This window comes from Leucoraja erinacea, chromosome 7 (genome assembly GCF_028641065.1).
Source record: "Leucoraja erinacea ecotype New England chromosome 7, Leri_hhj_1, whole genome shotgun sequence".
Classification (NCBI taxonomy): Eukaryota; Metazoa; Chordata; class Chondrichthyes; order Rajiformes; family Rajidae; genus Leucoraja; species Leucoraja erinaceus.
Window position 1 is genome coordinate 14,361,612 of NC_073383.1, and position 20,640 is coordinate 14,382,251.

General features: G+C 42.8%; 1 protein-coding gene across 10 annotated transcripts in view; it reads right to left on the minus strand.

Annotated features, from left to right (window-relative positions):
* ankrd44 (ankyrin repeat domain 44) overlaps positions 1–15,947 on the minus strand; it is a 170,884-nt gene extending 154,937 nt beyond the window's left edge. For 9 of the 10 annotated variants that reach the window (XM_055637804.1, XM_055637805.1, XM_055637802.1 and 6 more), the window contains exon 1: positions 12,485–12,624. In XM_055637804.1, coding sequence (XP_055493779.1) covers positions 12,485–12,544 — 60 coding nt within the window. In that variant the 5' untranslated portion in view covers positions 12,545–12,624. Of the gene's footprint in view, positions 1–12,484; positions 12,625–14,289 lie in introns of those variants that run through there. The other variant, XM_055637798.1, reaches the window with a different exon arrangement.
* Positions 15,948–20,640: the final 4,693 nt, after the last annotated feature.

Consider the following 20,640-nt stretch of genomic DNA (forward strand, 5'->3'; position numbering starts at 1 on the left):
ACTTATTTTAAAATCTACTGGTGTTACTATAGCCAGAAAGAAACTGATTTAAGAAATAATTATGAGGGTGCCTGGCTTTATTATCACAGATACTAAATTCAAATACAAGAGTGTTTAGCCTTTTAGAGACATTAGTTATAAAAGAGCTGGAATAGCCAAGTAAAAAACAAACTGCTGGAGAAACTCAGCAGCTCAAGCAGCATCTGTTAGGGCTAAGGGATAGTCGACGTATCGTACCATGATTCTTTATCACTTCTGATTCTGGAATAATGTATTTGATTCTAGAAGTATAGAAAGAACGCCAGTGCCTTAGAGAGGAAGTAAAAATCTTTGCATCAGTCACACAACACAGAAACAGGCCCTTCAACCCCACCATATCTACACCAACCATCAATTACCTATCCATACCAATTCCATTTACCATTATTTCATCCGGAGCATGTTACATCTTGGCAATTCAAGTACTCATCCAAATACGTTTTAAATGGCGTGACAGTATTTGCCCCCACCATCTTCTCAGGCCGTATCTCCGGATTGCAACCAGCCTCTGGGGTTGCAGGACTTGATGGCTCTTTCTATTCAATAGACAATAGGAGCAGAAGTAGGCCATTCGGCCCTTCGAGCCAGCACCGCCATTCAATGTGATCATGGCTGATCATCCCCAATCAGTACCCCGTTCCTGCCTTCTCCCCATATCCCCTGACTCTGCTAGTTTTAAGAGCCCTGTCTAGCTCTCTCTGAGAACCTGCCTCCACTGCCCTCTGAGGCAGAGAATTCCACAGACTCACCACACAAAAGTGTTTCCTCGTCTCCGTTCTAAATGGCTTACTCCTTATTCTTAAACTGTGGCCCCTGGTTCTGGATTCCCCCAACATCGGGAACATGTTTCCTGCCTCTAGTGTGTCCAAGCCCTGAACAATCTTATATGTTTTGTGTTATTTGCAACTGACCACTGCAAAATGCACCCCAAGATGGAAGGATGTTGAAAGTCTGAAGAAGTTCACAAAGCAGAGGTCAAGGTGAGATTAAATGGGGCATTGAAATTTAGGAGTACACAAATAAAACAAGTTAAAAGAAACTATGCTACTATCAGAAAGGTCAGCTAGTAGAGCTGCTTTTTCATTGTGCCAGAGAGTCGGGTTCAATCCTGACCTCTATCGGTATGGAGTTTACATGTGCTCTTTGGGATCAGGTGGATTTCCTCCAACATCCCAAAAACATGTGGGTTGGTAGGTTACTGGGCCACTATAAATTACTCCTAATGTGTAGGTGAGAGGTAAAATAAAATGGGATTAGCGCAAAAGGGTATTTTATATTTTACAGACTCAGTGGGTCGGTATGTCTGTTTTTATACTATAGCTCTGTCAACGTTTGATACAGATTAAATATAATTTGTAAAAGAACTCGAGGTAAGCAAAGCTATTCGAGAGAGCAAACATTTTCAATATAAAATACATTCCCTGAAAGAATTGTGGAAGCAAATTTGGTTGAATTTGGATTGAATAAATCCTTCAACAGGGAAATAAACAGAGCTAATGGGAAAAAAAGGAGACTGGAAAACTGGATAGTCCTATAAACAAACATTCAAAAAATATTGATCAGAAATAATCTTTTAGGGCCTTAAGGAGCATCTTCTTGCCCATGGATTACAAGGGTTCTAAAAGGCAAAAAGGCATTTATTAACTGCACTGTTGAACAGTATTCAAATGGCTCATTCCAAGTGCTAAATTGGCCGATTCCTGCTTATTTTTCATCGATTTTAAACTTCTTAGCTCAATAAATATTTTCTCCTTACTATCAGATGTCTCATAAACAGTATTGTTCCTGCCTGGAGACTTCTGCATACCCCCACACCTGCATTCTCAATTCCCCCAAACTTCATTCTCTGAATCCAGAAGCCTGGAGCTAACCAATGATGCACTTGAACAATAAGGTTATGGAGTGATGTGGGCAGACCTGAGCAAGTTTCACCCAGGAAACTCCTGCGTAAGCATTTGACATGCTCTGACATTCCAAATCTACATACTAAAAATCTTTTTAAAATTGTGAACATTGAAGAAAAAAGTTACCTAAAAATTCTAAAATTTTTGAATGAAACACATTTCTTTTTAATGTACACCTTCTTAACTTATTTTCCTATAAATCTGCAATACCATTTAAATAAATGGCTCACGGATCTAAACAAATCTGAAAGATTCCTCAGATTCAATGCTGGACAACCTCAGCAAACATCTGGTCCAGTGTTGGATTCAATGAAGAGTCCAACGTAAACACAGGAAGCCAACAACATAACCAATTTCAGATTTGCATGTCCTGAAATTTATCAGTGTTTGCATTGAGTAAGGTAAAAGTAACCAAAATAAGGACAGCAAACTCATATATTGCCATATGTACTGCCTACCTAGAGTATTTCCAGCATTTCTTCACACGATAAATTACTGAAAAGGATTTCATCTTCTTAAACATTGAGAATGCAACATTTATGAGTATCCTCCATGTTTATCTGCAGTCATTATTTGCTTTATTTGCAACTGATTCTATGCAAAGATGAACAAATTTAACTCTTGTTATCACTGACAAACATGAGGAAAAGGGGACAAAGTTCAAGCTTTTTTTTTGCTACAATAAGCATCTATAAACAGGCCTATTCAATAAGAAAGTAGAAATGTTGTACACAGCACATCTCGCATTGGGACACGTAACTCGCATTGGGACACGTAACTCGCATTGGGCCACGTAAGACCAACCGAAATGAGTATGCAACCTCCATCTCAGATGTGTAAGGCAAGTCTGTAGAGGAATGTGTGCAAAAGATGAAAATACGAGTGTTCCCCAATCAGAAACCAGAGATGAACCACGTGGTTCACTCTCGGGTGTAATGGTACAATGGTGCTTTTATTATCACATGTGCGAAGTGCAAAAGCACAGTGAAATTATTTTCTTACAAACAGTCCAATAGAGTTTACCAAACCTAAACACATCCCCAATTAGCAAGTGTACAGAAATAGTCTACTTGCGTGCAAGAAATGCCATGTTTCAAAGTCCAGTCCACATTCTAGTTCTTATGAACAATGTCTCGTCCAGGCAAGCCGCAGGCTCTATCCATCACCTTCCCAGGACACGAGGTACCCCTCCATGCTCGTCCACCTTTGTTCCCCAGGAGCACTTCCCACAACCGACCACGAGGGCGCGGTAAGCCAGACCCCAGTTCCTCTCCTCTCCTACAGTCATTGCTCCCCATCCATCGTCATCACCGGCACCCTCTTCCCAGTCTCTGGTCTTCGGAGGATAAGCAAGGGCTAGTCGGCGAGATCCGCCTTCCAGTCCACGGTCCAACCAGGTCCTACGAGCAGGGACTGGCTTGGCAGCTTCCCTTTGTAGGCCGTGATGTACACTTCGGTCGAGCAAGGACCGCGAGCTTCAACCGCGCACGGCCCATCATGATTTAAAACTATATTCTGCACTAGTATTTTTATCTTTGCACTTCCTGTTGTACTTGAGTATGGCTTGATTGTACTTGTGTATGGTATGGTATGATATAATTTGATTTGACTGGAAAGTACGTAAACAAAAACTTTCCACTTTATCTCAGTACACATGAAAACAATAAACCAATACCAATATAATTTTAAAAATATCACATTACTGTTTATGGGAACGTGTAATATACAGCAACAGTGACTTCACACAAAACATCAGTAATTCTTGATTTTATGGCTAATATTTACGAGGAAGATATGGAGGAGGGAGGGGGAGGACTAAAAAGGCAAATTTGCAAGGTCCTCATGCATAACTGCAAGGGGATGGTCTGGAATTCCACTGACAAGCCTTCAAAAATAGACTGTTGTACATTAAGTCTGGAACAGTTGGGCAAGAAACAGGAAGGAGGCTCGGATATTTAAATCACAGATGGCAGAGTTTTAGGTATAATGCAACATAATTATTTTTAAAACTTGATTGCTTCAAAACAGTTCTGCAATTTCAAGTCGGGTCAAACAAGTCACATACTGAATTAGAAAGAGTACATGAAGCAGTCAGTTAAGGTAATTTTGAGATTACTTTCATGAAATGTTACTCTAAATATGGAGGCCCAGAAGTGCTGAACCAGGTCTTGACTCAAAATACAAGATCTGCCTACTAGGCCTAACCCCTAACCAAATAGCTTCCATTGTTCTCATACGCCTATTCTTCCTCCATCTCTCCCACCACTAAGCCTCACCACTGTTCTGTGATCCTATACACACTTCTGGTCTTGATATAATATGCAATCCTCGCCATGTTCAATCCCAAAGCACTTTCTTCTTGATCTCCACATTCCATAGTGGTAGAGATCACGGAGGAAAGGCATCATATTGTGTTTACATGTGTAAGGTTTACATGTGCAAGGTTTCTTGAAGCATCACATAAAACTGGGATGAGTGTGCCGCACAGGATAATTTGACATGCATTTACATCCACTGAAGATTATTCAGGCCAAACTTTTCCTGTAAGGCATATAATTATTATTTCAAAACACAAGTACTGTGATGGTGGAAATCTGAAGTAGAAACAACGCATGCTAGAAGTTCTCAAATCAGATATCAACAGTGGAAAGGAAACAGAAGTAACATTGAAGCCTTATGGCTGCTCAGAACTGCATCTGGAGAAAATATATTACCATTTCTCCCCATCTTCCTCAAAACTGTAATTTCCATATTCATTTCTTGGCCTCATGCAGGTCAGATTGCCCTTGTCTTGAAACCTTACACTTTAAATTGTGATTCTCTCGTTATCCAAGCTTTCTTACTCCCATCTGCCTTGCCTTTCACTCCAACAGGAACATGCATGTCCTGAACTCCTGTCATCATACTTTTAAAAGCATCCCACTTACTGAATGTTCAATTAGCAATCACAGTTCCCCATAACCTAGTCCTAATTTCAAGTATTTATAACAAGTTTTTTTTACCAATTTCTTTCTACAAATAACTTAACCAAACAATTGGAGAGATTAGAATTGATAACAAATATTAAAATGGTACAACTCAAAGTGAGTGAATATACAGCAACAGTTAAGATCAATATAAAACAGTACCATTTGCAGTCATACATCATAAAAATCATAAAATCTCCCACAATTTAGGATTTTAGCCAATGATAATTCTGCCCCACACTGTAATTGGAATTTATTTCCAGAAAGGGAGATAAAGAGTAAATATTGTTAAGATAGAGATTTTTGATTGGCAAGATAAAAGGTTGCTGTTGGTGGATGGAAGCACGCAACCGAGTTTGAAAAGCCATGATTTTAATAAATGGGGCACCGGTTTGAAGGGTCGTGGCCTACTCCTGCTCTTAATTTGTATATTTTGTGGAAATGTCTTTTTTCCAGATACCTTATGAAAAATTAGGAAAGAAACATTGAAATGTGACAGCTAGAAGCTCTATTTTTCTGTTTCCTGTTTTCTGCATCCGCTGTTCCAGGTGTCAACTTCTCTACATCGGCGAGACAATGCGCAGGCTTGGCGATCGTTTTGCTGAACACCGCATTAACCAAGCTGATCTCCCGGTGGCCCAGCACTTCAACTCCCCCTCCCATTCCCAATCTGACCTTTCTGTCCTGGGCCACCTCCATTGTCAGAGTGAGGCCCAGCGCAAATTGGAGGAGCTGCACCTCATATTTCGTTTGGGTAGTTTGCACCCCAGCGGTATGAACATTGACTTCTCTAACTTCAGGTAGCCCTTGCTTTCTTTCTCCATCCCCTCCCCTTCCCAGTTCTCCCACTAGTCTTACTGTTTCCACCTACATTCTTTCTATCCTGCCCCCTCCCCTGACATCAGTCTGAAGAAGGGTCTTGACCCGAAATGTCGCCAATTCCTTCTCTCCATAGATGCTGCCACACCCGCTGAGTTACTCCAGCATTTTGTGTCTAGCTCTATTTTTCAGTCTGGGACAGAGAGCGGGGAGATATGGAAATAAGTGATCAATAATGTTCTTATGCCTCAGCATAAAGTGCGTACAGCAAGGTCAAAGTAATCATGACTGCAACAATTAAGGAACCCATCAATGTTCATTAAAATACAATGACTTTCCGAAATGGTTGAGACCAACTTGCAAAGCCCTATTATATGTAATGTTATGAAATGTTGAAATAGTTGATTTTGGCAAATTAACCAAATGTGGCTTACGGTGCATTCATCCTGAAATGCAGTAGTCAGTGGCTTCATATGGTCTGTGGCTTCATATGGTCATCTTGAAGGATAGGTTCTGAACATTTCAATGCTCTTCAGAAGAACTGTGATGGATAGATTTGGCCTTGGTGCTGATAAAAAAAATGCAGTTGAATGGTTGCAGTCTCAAATTTACTGGTAGCAAAAAATATTTGAAGCCAGCGTGCAAATGAAAGCACAGTGACCAATGAAATTCTGTAAGCAAAAAAATGAGATGGAAATACCTACATTATGCTACATGCAATCACTGTACATGTTATCAATCTGTGTAAGATCAACAAACATTTTCTGCAAATAAATCACAATTTTTCTATTGGTGGCCAAAGTGCTAAAGAGCCAACATATGCAGTGGTTGCAGCCTATAAAAGTTTGATAATAGCAAAAATACAAGCAAATATTCTGCAAAGAGTTTTCTCACATGACAAAATACTATTTTTAGGGACAAGTATACTAAAACATCACATTATAGGTCCAATAAATGAGAATTTAAAAACAAAGCACTTTCTTATGGTTCTTAAGGGGCTGAATGAGGCATCAGTTTCTTTCAAAATCACCAATTCACCACAATATTCAACAACAGGAAGTTCCTCCATCTTTGCAGCTTGCAATATCTCATTTGTCACGGCAAACATTTTCACGGTTTCAAAATATCTTAATTGCAGAAACAATTCTCCGGAAATACAAAATATATCAGTTATTGGTTTAGGTAGGAGATATTGCATGGAAACATAGCCACCGAGTCCATACCAACCATCAATCACCCATTCACAATAGTTCTATGTATCCCACTTTCTCATCCACTCCCTACACACGAAGGGCAATTTTACCGAAACTTACAAACTCGCACATCTTTGGGCAGCGGGAGGAAACCAGAGCACCCAGAGAAACCCCAGGTGGTCACAGGGAGAATGTGCAAACTCCACACAGACAGAACCCGAGGTCAGGATCGAATCTAGGTCTGTGAGGACGACAGCTCTACCAGCTGCACCACGTTGCTGCCTAATTGGTTTAGTTTAGTTATACAGCGAGGAAACAGCCCCATCGACCCACCGGAGCAACCAGCGATCCCCTCACATTCACACTACCCAACACCATGGACAATTTTTACTTTTTTAAAAATACAAAGCCAATTAACATACAAACCTGTACGCCTTTGGCAACCAAAATGAAAATTAATGCACTAGACATGTGGAATGAGACAGATATAGGTTTACAATGCCCATGCTGAATTCTTTCAACATGTTCTGTTTTTATTATATAAGGAATGCCATTTAATGCTATGCATCCATTAAAAGAAACAGAAGTAATTTTTAAGGCAATACAGCTTTAAATGTCCATTTCAGCGATTTAATCAAAATACCAAATTCCTTATTTATACACATTTTAATAATCTACCAAACATTTCACCCAAAAATATTTAGTTTGACGCTGCCAAAACTTCAGGTATCAAAGTTGATTTTTTTCTAAAATAAACACAAAATGTTATCGATGAGAACCATGTTTACAGGCATGTTATACTGTTGCAAATAAGATTTTCATTATTATGTTTTCAGTACATATGACAATTAAAAACTCTTGAAATGTTCAAACTGTGTCCCCCCCCCCCCCCCCCCCCAGTAACACAATGGAAAATACAAACCTAAATCAAATAGTTACGTTTTTACCCTGAAATGTAAAATCGACAGTCACAATGAAACAAAATCTTCATTTGTGGAAACAGTTCTATTCACAATATTTTCTTCCAAAATCTCAACCATTTTTAAATTAGAAAACCCATAAAAGGCACACATTACTAAAAAGCCTCTATAGAACTTTTATATCTCAACTTTGCTCAGGTTCCCATCTCTGCTGAAAATCTGCACTGTAAAAGGTAATACCCAACAATATGATCATAATTACCCAGGTTTTGACCTCATTGATAGAGAACGTGCTTTCCATTCACCTCACTGACAGATGTCCACTTACACATTGTGGTCTTTCAATGCAGACTTATTCAAATCCAGAGAGAGACAAAGATTAATCATCTCTTTAAAACTGATTTTGGTTGTGAAGAAAAGGGGAAAAGAGGCAAAGCAATATTACCCCAATTACTGTACTGAAATTGTAATTATCCTATTAAAACTCAGTGCTTGTATTGATGTGGAATGAGAGACCATGGCATTATTCCAGAGGGATACCATGTTTTGAACGATTATTCATGGAACAAGGAACAGCTATTCACAAAATTCCACTCAGCATTTTTATATATACATGGGAAACATTGCACAGTATATGTTGCAAAGCACAAAACCTTTTTCAATTAAAAGTTCTGTTTCCACTAAAAATACTCAATATGATATTAAAATACAAGCTGTGGTCGCTACATTAAGAATGTTTAGCAATATAACAAACCAATATTTAGCTGGTTAGAGAATAACCAACTGTAGTGCATGCCTCTGCATTACGATAAGAAAGGCAGAAATATGTTAGAGATCAGATTTTGGTGCATCAAACCTTCCATTTTACTGCTATAAATATGTTGAACAGAAGGATAAATGCATTTTGCTTCCAGTCCCTTACCTCCATGCAAGCTATGGCAAATATGATCAAAACTGACAGTAGCAGAGATTACCCAGTCAACAGGAGAAAATATTCAAGGACTCCTCAAAACAGTGCAAGATTCCTTCCATATCTTGGAAATCCCTGCCCTACAACTGAGGAGTAACCATTCCAAATGGCATCAAAATTGTTTTTGTGCTTTGGGAACAGGAAGAAACTTGTTCCCTTAATTTGCCTCTCAAGTCAGCCATTCCCAAATCTTGTGTGGACAGAGTCCTCCATTCCCCCATTATCGACATCTGTCACCTCAGAACCCAGAGAACTGGAGTGAAAGCAAGCCATCCTCAATCCCAAAGGACTGTCTGCAAGGGGAGGAGGCGAAGATGTTTGACTGTAATTTTCATTGAAACGGGTATAGAAACTGACTAAATATTTGGGCAAGGACCTGACAAACTAAACATATTGTGGAAAAACACAAATCCATCCATTATAGTAGAACATAACCACAGTACATTGACTTTTATTGCAATAAGATTTGACTATCAAATGATAGGACTTCTGAGAATACCAACTGCAGGCATCGCAAGGCCATGGAAAAAAATAATGTTGTCTTTGCACAATCTTCCAAATTTACTAGAAATGAACTAAAATCACATCCTCTCCCACATCAATGTTCACGGCATTGAGCAGGACACGTCATTCACATCCGACACCAAACTCCAAAGTTGGACAGCTTTGGCATGGGCAAAAATTCCCAGATGAACAAAGAAAATAGTCAAGTAACTACTCAAAGTTATCTTGAAGTGCAACATCCCCACCAACTCCAGTGACTCTCTAGGCCATGATTACTGAAAGTGCAGAAGGAACATTCTGGATGGTACTTCAAAGACATGCATTGGGAGCACAGAGAAACTGATATAAATTGTGCACTACCTCACAAACTACCACCTGTCCACCCCACCAGCCACCTGCTGTGTGTAGAAGAATCCACATTAGCCATCTCAGAACCCAGCAGGAAGGAGTATCATCAAACTAATTCCTGGGATTAAATGATTGTTCAATGTGACTACACAAACTCTTTGTAGTTTAGAATAATTGAAGTTGATCTCAATGTTACATACAAAATTCCTACAGGGGGTGAGTAGATCTTTCACCTTGCTGGTATGTTGTGAATCATGGTTACTTTCTCACGGTAGTAAGTCAGCTATGCAGGATAGAAATGAGAGAAAAAAATCCCCAAGCAGACTAGTGAATGTTTTAAATTCTCTACCCAACAGGACAGTCAGGGGTCAGTCACTGAATAGATTCAAGGCAGAAATAAAATAGATTTTTTGATATTAATGAGATGTGGTTGATACAACAAAGAGGTGCCGGGATCAATGGAAACGGTGTTTGAATGTGGAAGGACTGCCCAACTCCTGCTTCTATTGCTTATGTGATATGCAGGCAAGTGTTTTTGGTCTTCTTACTTACCAATAATTTTCCAATTACCTTTGAACATGCGCTTTCAATACATTTATTTCAATTATTTCCAATTCTTCAAAACCACATCAAAGACATCTAAAAGTTGTTAGACTATCCAAAGGCGATCAGGACAGCTGTGCTGAGCCTCACGATCCACCACTCACAGCCTGCGAGGTTTCGAGGATGATTTGACCCAGAGGGAAGTCACAGGAAATGAGCTGGGATGGGTCAATGGAGGTTTTCAAGCATTATAGATATTTTCTAAGATATTGTTGATTTTGACCATTTATAGAGAGGAAATTTTGTAGCAATGTATGATGGCAACAAAAAGCTGTAACATTTTAGATGATTTTGTACTCAATGTATAGAATTCTAACAAAATGGTCACAACTCGCATTTCAAGACAATGCCTCTAACCAATTACTTCACATTTTAAAATATTTGAGGTTTATTATTTTTAATACCAAAATGCTGTAGTGTTTACTTTCAGTGATTCATGTCATCTATACATTATATACTGCCAAAAATAAATAGCAAATAACTGTTCTTGAAATCATAGAAGTCTCCAGTTGCAATCTGCAATCTCACAGAGTCCAAATCGTTTAACTTTAATTGAACAAGGAGAAATTCAAGTGTTTACTTTGTTCTAACCCAACAGACATTTAATTCACAGAAACAGGCCCTTCGACCATGCTGACCAGGATGCCCACCTACGCTAACTTCATATGCCTGTGTTTTGGCCCACATCCCACAAAACCTTGTGTTCAAAAAGGAACTGCAGATGCTGGAAAATCGAAGGTACACAAAAATGCTGGAGAAACTCAGCTGGTGCAGCAGCATCTATGGAGCGAAGGAAATGGATAACGTTTCGGGCCGAAACCCTTCTTCAGTCAGTCTGAAGAAGGGTTTCAGCCCGAAACGTTACCCATTTCCTTAGCTCCATAGATGCTGCTGCACCCGCTGAGTTTCTCCCACAAAACCTTTCCTATCCACTGAACTGTTCTATATTTTCTTAAGCAATATGCCTATACCAAAGCAATTGTACCTTAGTTTCCACCTTCTCTGGCAGCTCACTCCATATATCCACTGCGCTTTATGTGGAAAAACGTGCCTCCTAGATCCCCTTTAAATCTTTCCCCTCTAATCTTAAACCAATGCCCTCGAATTTAAAAAAAAGACGGCGATCATCCGCTTTACACACGCCCCTCATGGTTTTATAAACCTATCGCCTTTCCTTCAGGGAGAACAGTCCCAGCCTATCCAGTCTCTCTTTACAATTCAATCCCTCCAGTCCTGGCAACATCAATGTGAATCTTTTCCACACCATCTGCATCTAATTGCCAAAAGCTTAACATTTTGTGAACTAAAACAAAACATTTAAATACATATTAAGTTATTCAATTAATTGCTCCACTGCGGTTCCTTCCGCTTATCGGGGTTGAAAAACACGAGTATCTCACTTTTCGGTACAGTTCAAAAGAGGAAGTGAAATAAAGTCGATGACTGCAGAGGTTTTACCCAAATTTTAACTGACATTTTAGTACAGGCGGTGGGAGGAGGGTGAATATTCACAATATTACAAACTCACACTCCGATACAAGTTACTCTCACGTTGACATACTAATTACCGTTTTTCCCCTTAATTGTGTAGATCATCTTAACATGTACAATAAAATGCAGAAGGAGGAACGGAGGGGCAACAATCAACTCTTATTTCAACAGTCCGCACCCCGATCGGAACTGACAGCTGACTGAAGCTTTCAACTTGGTGACACTATCTTTGCGATTGAACTCCTGCAAATTGGGCTGCCTCGTAGCACGACGTCGTTTCAATCCAGTACCAATAACATAATACACGCGTTGGATTTTTAACATTCATATTCCTGGCAGATCACAGAGAAGCAAATCAACCGGAGAGGTGAAGGGGCAGGGAGTGGGTTCATATCCTTGAGGGAGAGCCGGGCACAGCATTTGCCACTCGTTCATTTAAAATGCAAAGAAAAGGGAACTGATGCGACTGTGCATCCGTGCCCCGCCGGGCAGCGAGTGCGATATTTGCAGCTCCTTCCTTGCTGCTCGGTGCCCCTCGAGAGTCTCGGGGGAGGGGACGAGGGACGAGGGGTCTGTCTCCTCTCGGACCCGGCCCGGCCGTTCGGCTGGGCGCATGCAGGGCTCCATCGCCCACCGTCTCTGTTGTCAGATCTCCATTCCCCCTCCTCCTCCTCCTCTATCTCCATCGCGCCCCCCACCCACCCACCGTGGTCCCCTGGCGTCTTACCTGCTCCGTCAGCTTGAGAAGACCCATGGCCCGGCCGCTGGCTGGCATGCATGCATTCATGCACACAGACACACACCCCTGCCTGATTGATGACGGCCGCTTCTTCTCCTTCTTCGCCTTCCTTCTCTCTCTCTCACTCCTCCCTCCCTCCCCCCGCCCTCCCGCCCAACGCGGCCACGACGGTGCAAAACAAGCGGGTTGGAAAAAGGATCTCGAGATCAAAGCAACGGCCGCTCCGCGCGCACCCGCCGCCCTCGCTCCCCTCCTCCCCTCCTCCCCTCGCGCGAGCGGAAGTCGCTCGATCGGCCGGATCTGATTGTAATCAAAGTGCAGCAGCAGGGACGATGCATCATGCAGATGCCGCTTTACCCCACACACACACAACAACAACAACAATAACAACAACAACAACAACTGCTGGACAGGCGGCAGCTCTGGAGAGAAGGAATGGGTGACATTTCGCGTCGAGACCCTTCTTCAGAATGAGAGTCACGAGAGGGGGAGGGAGAGGGGAACTGATTGATATGGACTTTTTTTCGACACAGTACAAATGGATGAAGGATGTGTAGGAAGGAACTGCCAGCATATTCTGGTTTACAATCGGAGATAGACACAAAATGCTGGACTAACTCAGCGGGACAGGCAGCATCTCTGGAGAGAAGAGATGGGTGACGTTTCGGGTCGAGACCCTTCTTCAGACTGAATGAAGGAGATGAGCAGGAATTAATTTTAGTCAGAGGGTGGTGAATCTGTGGAATTCATTGCCACAGAAGGCTGTGGAGGCCGTCAGTGGGTATGTTTAAGGCAGGGATAGATAGATTCTTGATTAGTGCGGGTGTCCGGGGTGATGGGGAGAAGGCAGGAGAACGGGGTCGAGAAGGGAAGATGGATCAGCCATGATTGAATGGCAGATTAGACTTGATGGCCTAATTCTGCTCCTTTCGCTTGTGAAAGATATGCAAAAAGGCAGATCATAGCCAAAACGACGATCAAGGAAAGGTGGAGCCCACAATGATCCATTGTTGGCTGTGGGGAAGGTGATAACGAGTTATATAAACAGTGAAGCGCAGCAGGACGACAGTGAAACAAGTACGATGACCAGGGTGGGGGAAGGACAGGGAGAGAAAGGGAATGCATAGATTACTTGAAGTTAAATAAATCAATCCTCATGCCGCTGGGTTGGAAACTGCCCAAGTGAAATAAGAGGTGCTGTTCCTTCAATTTGCATTTGGCCGCATACTGGCAATGGAGGAGTCCCAGGATAGAAAGGTCACAATGAGAGGGGGAGTTAAAGTGTTTAGCAACCGGGAGATCACGTAGGCCTAGGTGGACTGAGTGGTGGTTTTCAGTTAAACGATCGCCAAGCCTGCACTTGGTTGTGCTGATATATAGGAGTCCACACCTGGAGCATGCAGATGCTGATTTACACCGAAGATAGACATAAAATGCTGGAATAACTCAGAGTGACCGGCAGCATCTCGGAAGAGAATGAATGGGTGACGTTTAGGGCCAAGACATTTCTTTAGTCTGAGGGCCAGAAAAGGCAAATGAGAGATGAAAATTTACATGGAATAAATTAATGAAAGATATGCAAAAAGAAAGATCACAGCCAGCAACGATGATCAAGGAAAGGTGGAGCCCACAATGGTCCATCGGTGGCTGTGAGGAAGGTGATAACGAGTGGATACAAACAGTGAAACTCAGCAGGATGACAGGGAACTAGTAGGATGACTTGGGTGGGTTAGGGAGAGAGAGAGAGAGGGGATGCAAATGTTAATTGAAGTTAAAGAAATCAATATTCTTACCGCAGCCCAAGCGAAATCTGAGATGCTGTTCCTCCAATTTGCATGTGGCATCATTCTGACAATGGAAGAGGCCCAGGACAGAAAGGTCAGTATTTACAACTGTAGATAGACACAAAAAGCTGGGGTAACTCAGCGGGTCAGGTAGCATCTCTGGAGAGAAGGAGTGGATGGTATTTCGGGTCGAGACCTCTTCAGACTGAGGATCAAGGGAGAGAGAAACTAGAGATATGGAAAAGGTAAGGTGTAAAAACAGATCAAAGCAAAAAAAAAATGTAAAATGGTTCATTGTTGGCTGAGCGGAAGGTGACAATGAGTAAGAATAATCAGGAGGAGCGTGAATCTAGTCAGAGAACCAGGATGGGAGAGGGACGGAGAGAGCGGGAGAGCAAGGTTTACTTGAAGTTGGAGAAATCAATATTTCTGATTTGAATCATTCAGACGCTCTCACTGCGACCGCCCGGAGCGGGAGCTCTGTTGCACAGGACGCATCGGCTCCCGCTGCCGCTCTCGCCTTTTACATTTGCAACCCCCCAGCCCCCTATCCAGCTTCGTCCCCCCTTTTTTCTTTCACTGTGAGGTTCTTTGCAACCGAATGTCTGTCGACAAATCTGTCCAGTCAGAGAATCATTCGCAGTCATTGCCGGTGGGCTGCTGCGGTTCATTTGTTTATTTAAACGCCCCTTCTGTTTCGCCTCTCGAAGCATTACTGGAAAATGCATCCGTCCCAGAAGCATCTTCTAAGATGCAAACAAAACATTACAAAGGATCTCCGAAATAAATATAGAATGAAATCCGAACCACCCCCTCCTCCGTATATTAGTGAAATGGCATGTCAGATATTTGATGCAGACGCACACAACAATATAACGCGGAATAAGACAATTCAATCCATCCTACCGCTGGCAAGCATTTTATAATTGCCATCCAATTAACGTTAGTTTACTCCTATTTCCTAACAGTTCAGCTAATTCTCTTCAGAAAACTGAGACCCAAGAATCTGCAGATGTGGGAATCTTGATCAAAGAAAAAACCCTCAGGAACTCAGCTGGTCGTATAGCATCTGTGGAGGGAAATGGACGGACGTCACTTCGGGTCAGGACTCTTCTTCAAACTGATCGTTTTAGTTATTTCGAAAAATGATCGTTGAAGCTGTTTCTTTTTAACAAAGGAATACCAGACCTAGCCGCTGGTTTAACAAAGATCCTCAGCTCTCCTCTGGTTTTTCTGCTAGTTATCCGAACGATGTGGTCTGATTATAGTCATTTTTGCCACTGCAAACAGTTTTCCTCATATAGGTCGGTTTATCTTGGGAAATGTTGCTGTTACATTAAACCATTCATAATTTCCTCAGGCAAATGCCAGTAAGAGACAACAGTAAGAGAGCTTGGTCAACCATCAAAAGCTAAACAACGACCCCCAGAAGGCAATGCTGCACTCTAACGTTACAGCAGATCAGGTTACTCAACAGCTGCTTCTGAACGGCAAACCACCACACAAGAAGCACCACAAAACGAGTCTATGGCACCAGGGTCTTCTTCTTGCGTATGGCGTGCACAGCCTAAAGTTGGAAGACAACTTGTTCTGTTTGATCTTCTATTTGTGCACGCCAGGTTGATTGCATTGTCGAAACAGGGTGGACCACGTGAAGATTGCAATCTCCCACCCCAAAGGGCATCAGGGTGACAGAGAGTCAACCTGGTACTTTAACAGCAAGGAACTCCAGGCAGCAATCGATTCCCTCAAGAACAGCAAGGCTGTTGGCCTTGATGACATTCGCACAGAACAGGTCAAACATTTTGGGCAGATTACACGAGTGGCTCCTCTTGCTGTTCAACAATTGTGTAACCTTCTCCCAGCTACCTAAAATATGGTGGAAAGCTCGTGTGATCGCTATCCTTAAGCCAGGGAAAGACCCTAAAGAAGCAAAAAGCTACAGACAGATCACCCTACTATGCCATCTATTTAAGCTCTTTGAGCACCTCATCTTGAACAGACTAGGCCCAATCACAGAACGACACCTTATACCAGAGCAAGCTGGCTTCCGGCCTGGGAGATCGTGTACCAGCCAAGTGCTCAATCTAACTCAGCACATTGAGGACAGCTTTGAGAGGAATGAACCAACTGACATCGTCTTTGTTGATCTGACAGCTGCCTACGACACTGTGAACCACCGGCTGCTCCTCAACAAGCTCCATGACATGACAGAGGACTTCCACTTGACCAAACTGATTCAACAGTTACTGGAAAACAGACACTTCTATGTTGAGCTAAATGATAAACGCAGCAGATGGAGGTAACAAAAGAATGGCCTACCCTAGGGCAGCATCCTTGCTCCGGTGCTGTTCAATGTATACACTAATGATCAGCCAGAGTTCCCAGGGACGAGAAGCTCCATTTACGCTGATGACCTTGGAATAGCAGCCCAGAGCACTTACATAGATGAGGTAGAAGCTGCCCTCTCATCATACTTAGGCAACTTGACATACTACTCACGGACAACCAACTGAAGGCAAACCCTGCTAAGACCCAAGTTAATCTTTGTAATTGCGAAGCTGTGAGGAAGCTGTCCCAAACATGGAATGGTGTCGCTTTGAGACACTGTGACTACACTGTCTACCTTGGGGTTACTCTGGACCGAACCCTCTCCTTCAAGTAACACATCAAAAGGGTGAAGGGCAAAGTGAGGACGAGGAGCAGCATCCTAGGCAAGCTGGCAAACTCATCGTGGGGTGCCAATGCATCCACACTGTGGTCAACTGCTCTTGTGCTGTGCTACTCTGCTGCAGAGTATGCTTGTCCTGTTTGGGAAAGATCATGCCATGTGAAGAAAGTTGATGCCACCCTTAATGACAGCTGCAGATGCATCACTGGTTGCGTAAAACCAACGGGTGCAGATAGCTTGCATGTCTTGGCCGGTATTGCTCCACCAGGAATTCGCAGATCAGTCACCGGTAGAACTGAATGTAGGAGGCAAGTTGGGGACACCTGCCATTCCTGTCACTCCCATCACCCAGCCCCAAAACAGCTGAAGTCGAGGAAGAGCTTCCTTCACACAGTCCAGCCACTGTCAGTCTCCTCAAGCAACCAGACTAGCCTTGTGGGAAAAGAAACTGAGTGAAAACCATCACCACGTAAAGATGCCAATCCCAACCAAGGAACAGCTATCACCTGGTCACAGGTGTGCCTGGAAGACCTGGAAGTCCTTCAATAGGCTTTGTACAGGGATGGGTTGATGCAAGACCAATATGAGTAAATGGGGCTATGCAGATGTGGCAGACACAGAATGTGAATATGGAACATCTGTACAATCCATGCCACACCTACTAAGATGCCCACTTCATGGTGAACAATGCTGCCTGGAAGATCTAGCGATGGCAAACGCAAAGGCTGCCCACTGTGCAAGAGCCTGGCCAAACATTTGAAACATAGATGATGGACGTGAAAGAAGAAGAAGACAAATGCCCCATTAACTATTCTGGTTGAGGTGGAAGATTGCAACCTTCAAGTGGTCTGCCCTGTTTCAACGAATGCAATCAACCCAGTGTGCACAATCAAATGAGATCAAATAGAACAAGTTGTCCTACAACGTTATGCTGTGCACACCATACGCAAGAAGAAGAACTATTCTGGTATCTGAAGAACAGTTGAAGACACTCTGGTCTCTCCACACTTCTGAACTCTCACCTCATGTACTGTAATGTATTATGTACAGCAGATATTTTTTTTAATGTAATGCACTTTTGTATGACTACTTCACTTGCTTACTTTAAAGTGGTTCTGACCATTTAAAAAAAGTTCTATCCCAAATTATGCGGCCACAAGGGCATAGAAGTACTGCACATAAGGTGGTGTAATCGTGAGCTACGCCATTATTTCTAATTATGTTTAGGGTCATAGTTGAATTATGTATCTCTAGTATCACAGCTCAATGGACAACAGCTGTACTCTTTAAACAACCAGACAGGCGGGCAGGAATTAGGATATGAAATGAAAAAAAAAGTTTATTTTTCCTTCATCGGTGAAGAAAAGACTATATGATTACAATTACACACTGCACAGATAAAGGATAAAGAGTATAACATTTAATGCCAGGCATAAAACGATATCCAACTGTTATTTCTAATATTAATATGATACCCAATGGCTGAAAATATCATAAGAATTAACAGTACAATAATTAACTACTTTATTGGAGAGCAATCAGCAAATATTTTTCATGAAAACAAGAACAATAAGGCCATTCAATGGTGACCTCAGAAGTATGTTACAGAACAAAATGTTGGTTGGACTTAATTGAAACTGCAAATTTACACAGGTGCAAAACATTTGCAGTTTAGGCAGATGCTAATCTGGCTTTAAGCCCAAAAGAAAACCTAACCTCAGACTATTTTCTAGCTGGAGAGCAACTCAGAACATTAAATGTCCAATGATGAAGTAAACATGATCATGATTTTATATATATACTAGACCAAGTGGGACCCGTTGGGTCCCATCCCCTCAATGCGTGGTTGCGGGGGCAGGGGGGGCGCCCTGTGGCATCACACACACACTAACTACCCCCCACACACACACAGTAATCACTCCACACACACTAACCACCCCCTTTGATATTATATTAATATTATTCATTCACTCATCTTACCCCATCCCCCGCCCTATCCACTCACGCATAGCCCCTCTCGCATGCGCGGCTAGAGAGGGAGAGGGAGGGGGATAGAGAAAGTGAGGGCAGAGGCGGGCAAGGGCAGGGGCAGAGACAGAGGGCGGAGGGATGGGGCAGGGGACAGAGGGCAGAGGGAGAGAGCAACAGCAGAGGGCAGAGGGGGAGGGGGGAGGCAGAGAGGGAGCGGGGGGGGGGTGCAGAGAGAGAGGGGGTAGAGTTTGAGTAGGGGGGGGGGGAGCATGGCATCACAGGGGAGGGCTGGTTCCCGAACGCATTACTCCCTGGCTCCAGGCTCTGCTTCTGCCCAGGTTCATGCGCCGAACCAGGCCGAGTACTTGCTCGTTCTTTCTGCGTCCTTTGAATAACTGGGTGGAGGGGGGGAGGTGGGAGGTGGTCATGGGGGCGACGTTACTTGTAGCATGTGGAAAAAGGGTACACGGAGCAGACCCATTGTGACATCATCAGCGAAAGACAGTGGTTTATAAATTCAATTTTTTTCAGATTTTTGAACATTTCCAGTAATAACTCGAGAAATAAAGCCTTAAATTTTCAGCTAAGGCGATTTTGGACTCCACGGACAAAAACTTCCCTACCGTAATATGTAAACATTTTACGGGAGCGCTGGTCACCAAAGCAATATTCCACCTCTCCAACAATTCCAATATTGCTTGCCAGTGGGGTGGGGTGGGGGGGCTTTCTGTTGCGCTAGTATGGGTGTTGTGGGCCGAAGGTACTGATTTCCAGAGGGCTAGTATAGACATTGTGGGCCGAATGGATTCTTGGGCTGGCAGCCAACTGTTGGAACGATTTTAAAAGCCAAGCCAAGGCAAACAATTGGGCAGCAGCCACCCGACAACCAAAATTCATTTGTGAACACAAACTTGTTAAAAAGGCGAGGCAAACAATTGGGCCGCAGCCACCCGACAACCAAAATTCATTATGTGAACACAAACTTGTTAAAAAGGCGAGGCAAACAATTGGGCAGCAGCCACCTTATGCTGGATCGAGGGGACTCACCATGGAGTAGACGTGCGTTCAGTGTTATTCGCAGCTCAGAGGGCCGTGACCCTCTGCTTCCTGGGCCTGGCAGAGACTGAGTGAGGGACGACACTTCCGGGTTTTATAGTCCCTCCCCCCTGCCGCCAGCGGGGACAGCAGAGAGAATGGGGAATTTTAAAAAACATTAATATCTCCCTGATTTTTCATCATTGGGAAAAATCCTCCGGACCCGGAAGGCGATGGGGGGCTCTGAGCGAGGTGGCCAAAAATGACTGGCCGTAGGTGGCGGCGTTCTCTCGGAAATCACACCACAGCGAGCCAAAAGCGGTCAACATCAGACTTTTAGTATATAGATAGATATATATATATATATATATATATATACCATAAAGCTCTAGTATACCATTAAAAGTCTTATCTTGAATGAATGTATGTATCGTGTGTGTGTGTGCCTGTTTCCCTATGTGTTCTTCTACCTTCGTCAAAACGCCATTACAGTTGAAACCTTTACAGATTCTTACTCACATTAACCCGGTCGACGTAATAAACAGGTTACCTTCTCATTTTATGCTATATTTTATGTCATTGACGATTCAAATTTAAAAAAAGCCAAATTTAACATGATTTTTGCTGTTAAAATCTTCCTTCCAACACACTTCGATACAAAGTTGCAAGACAGGAACACTCTG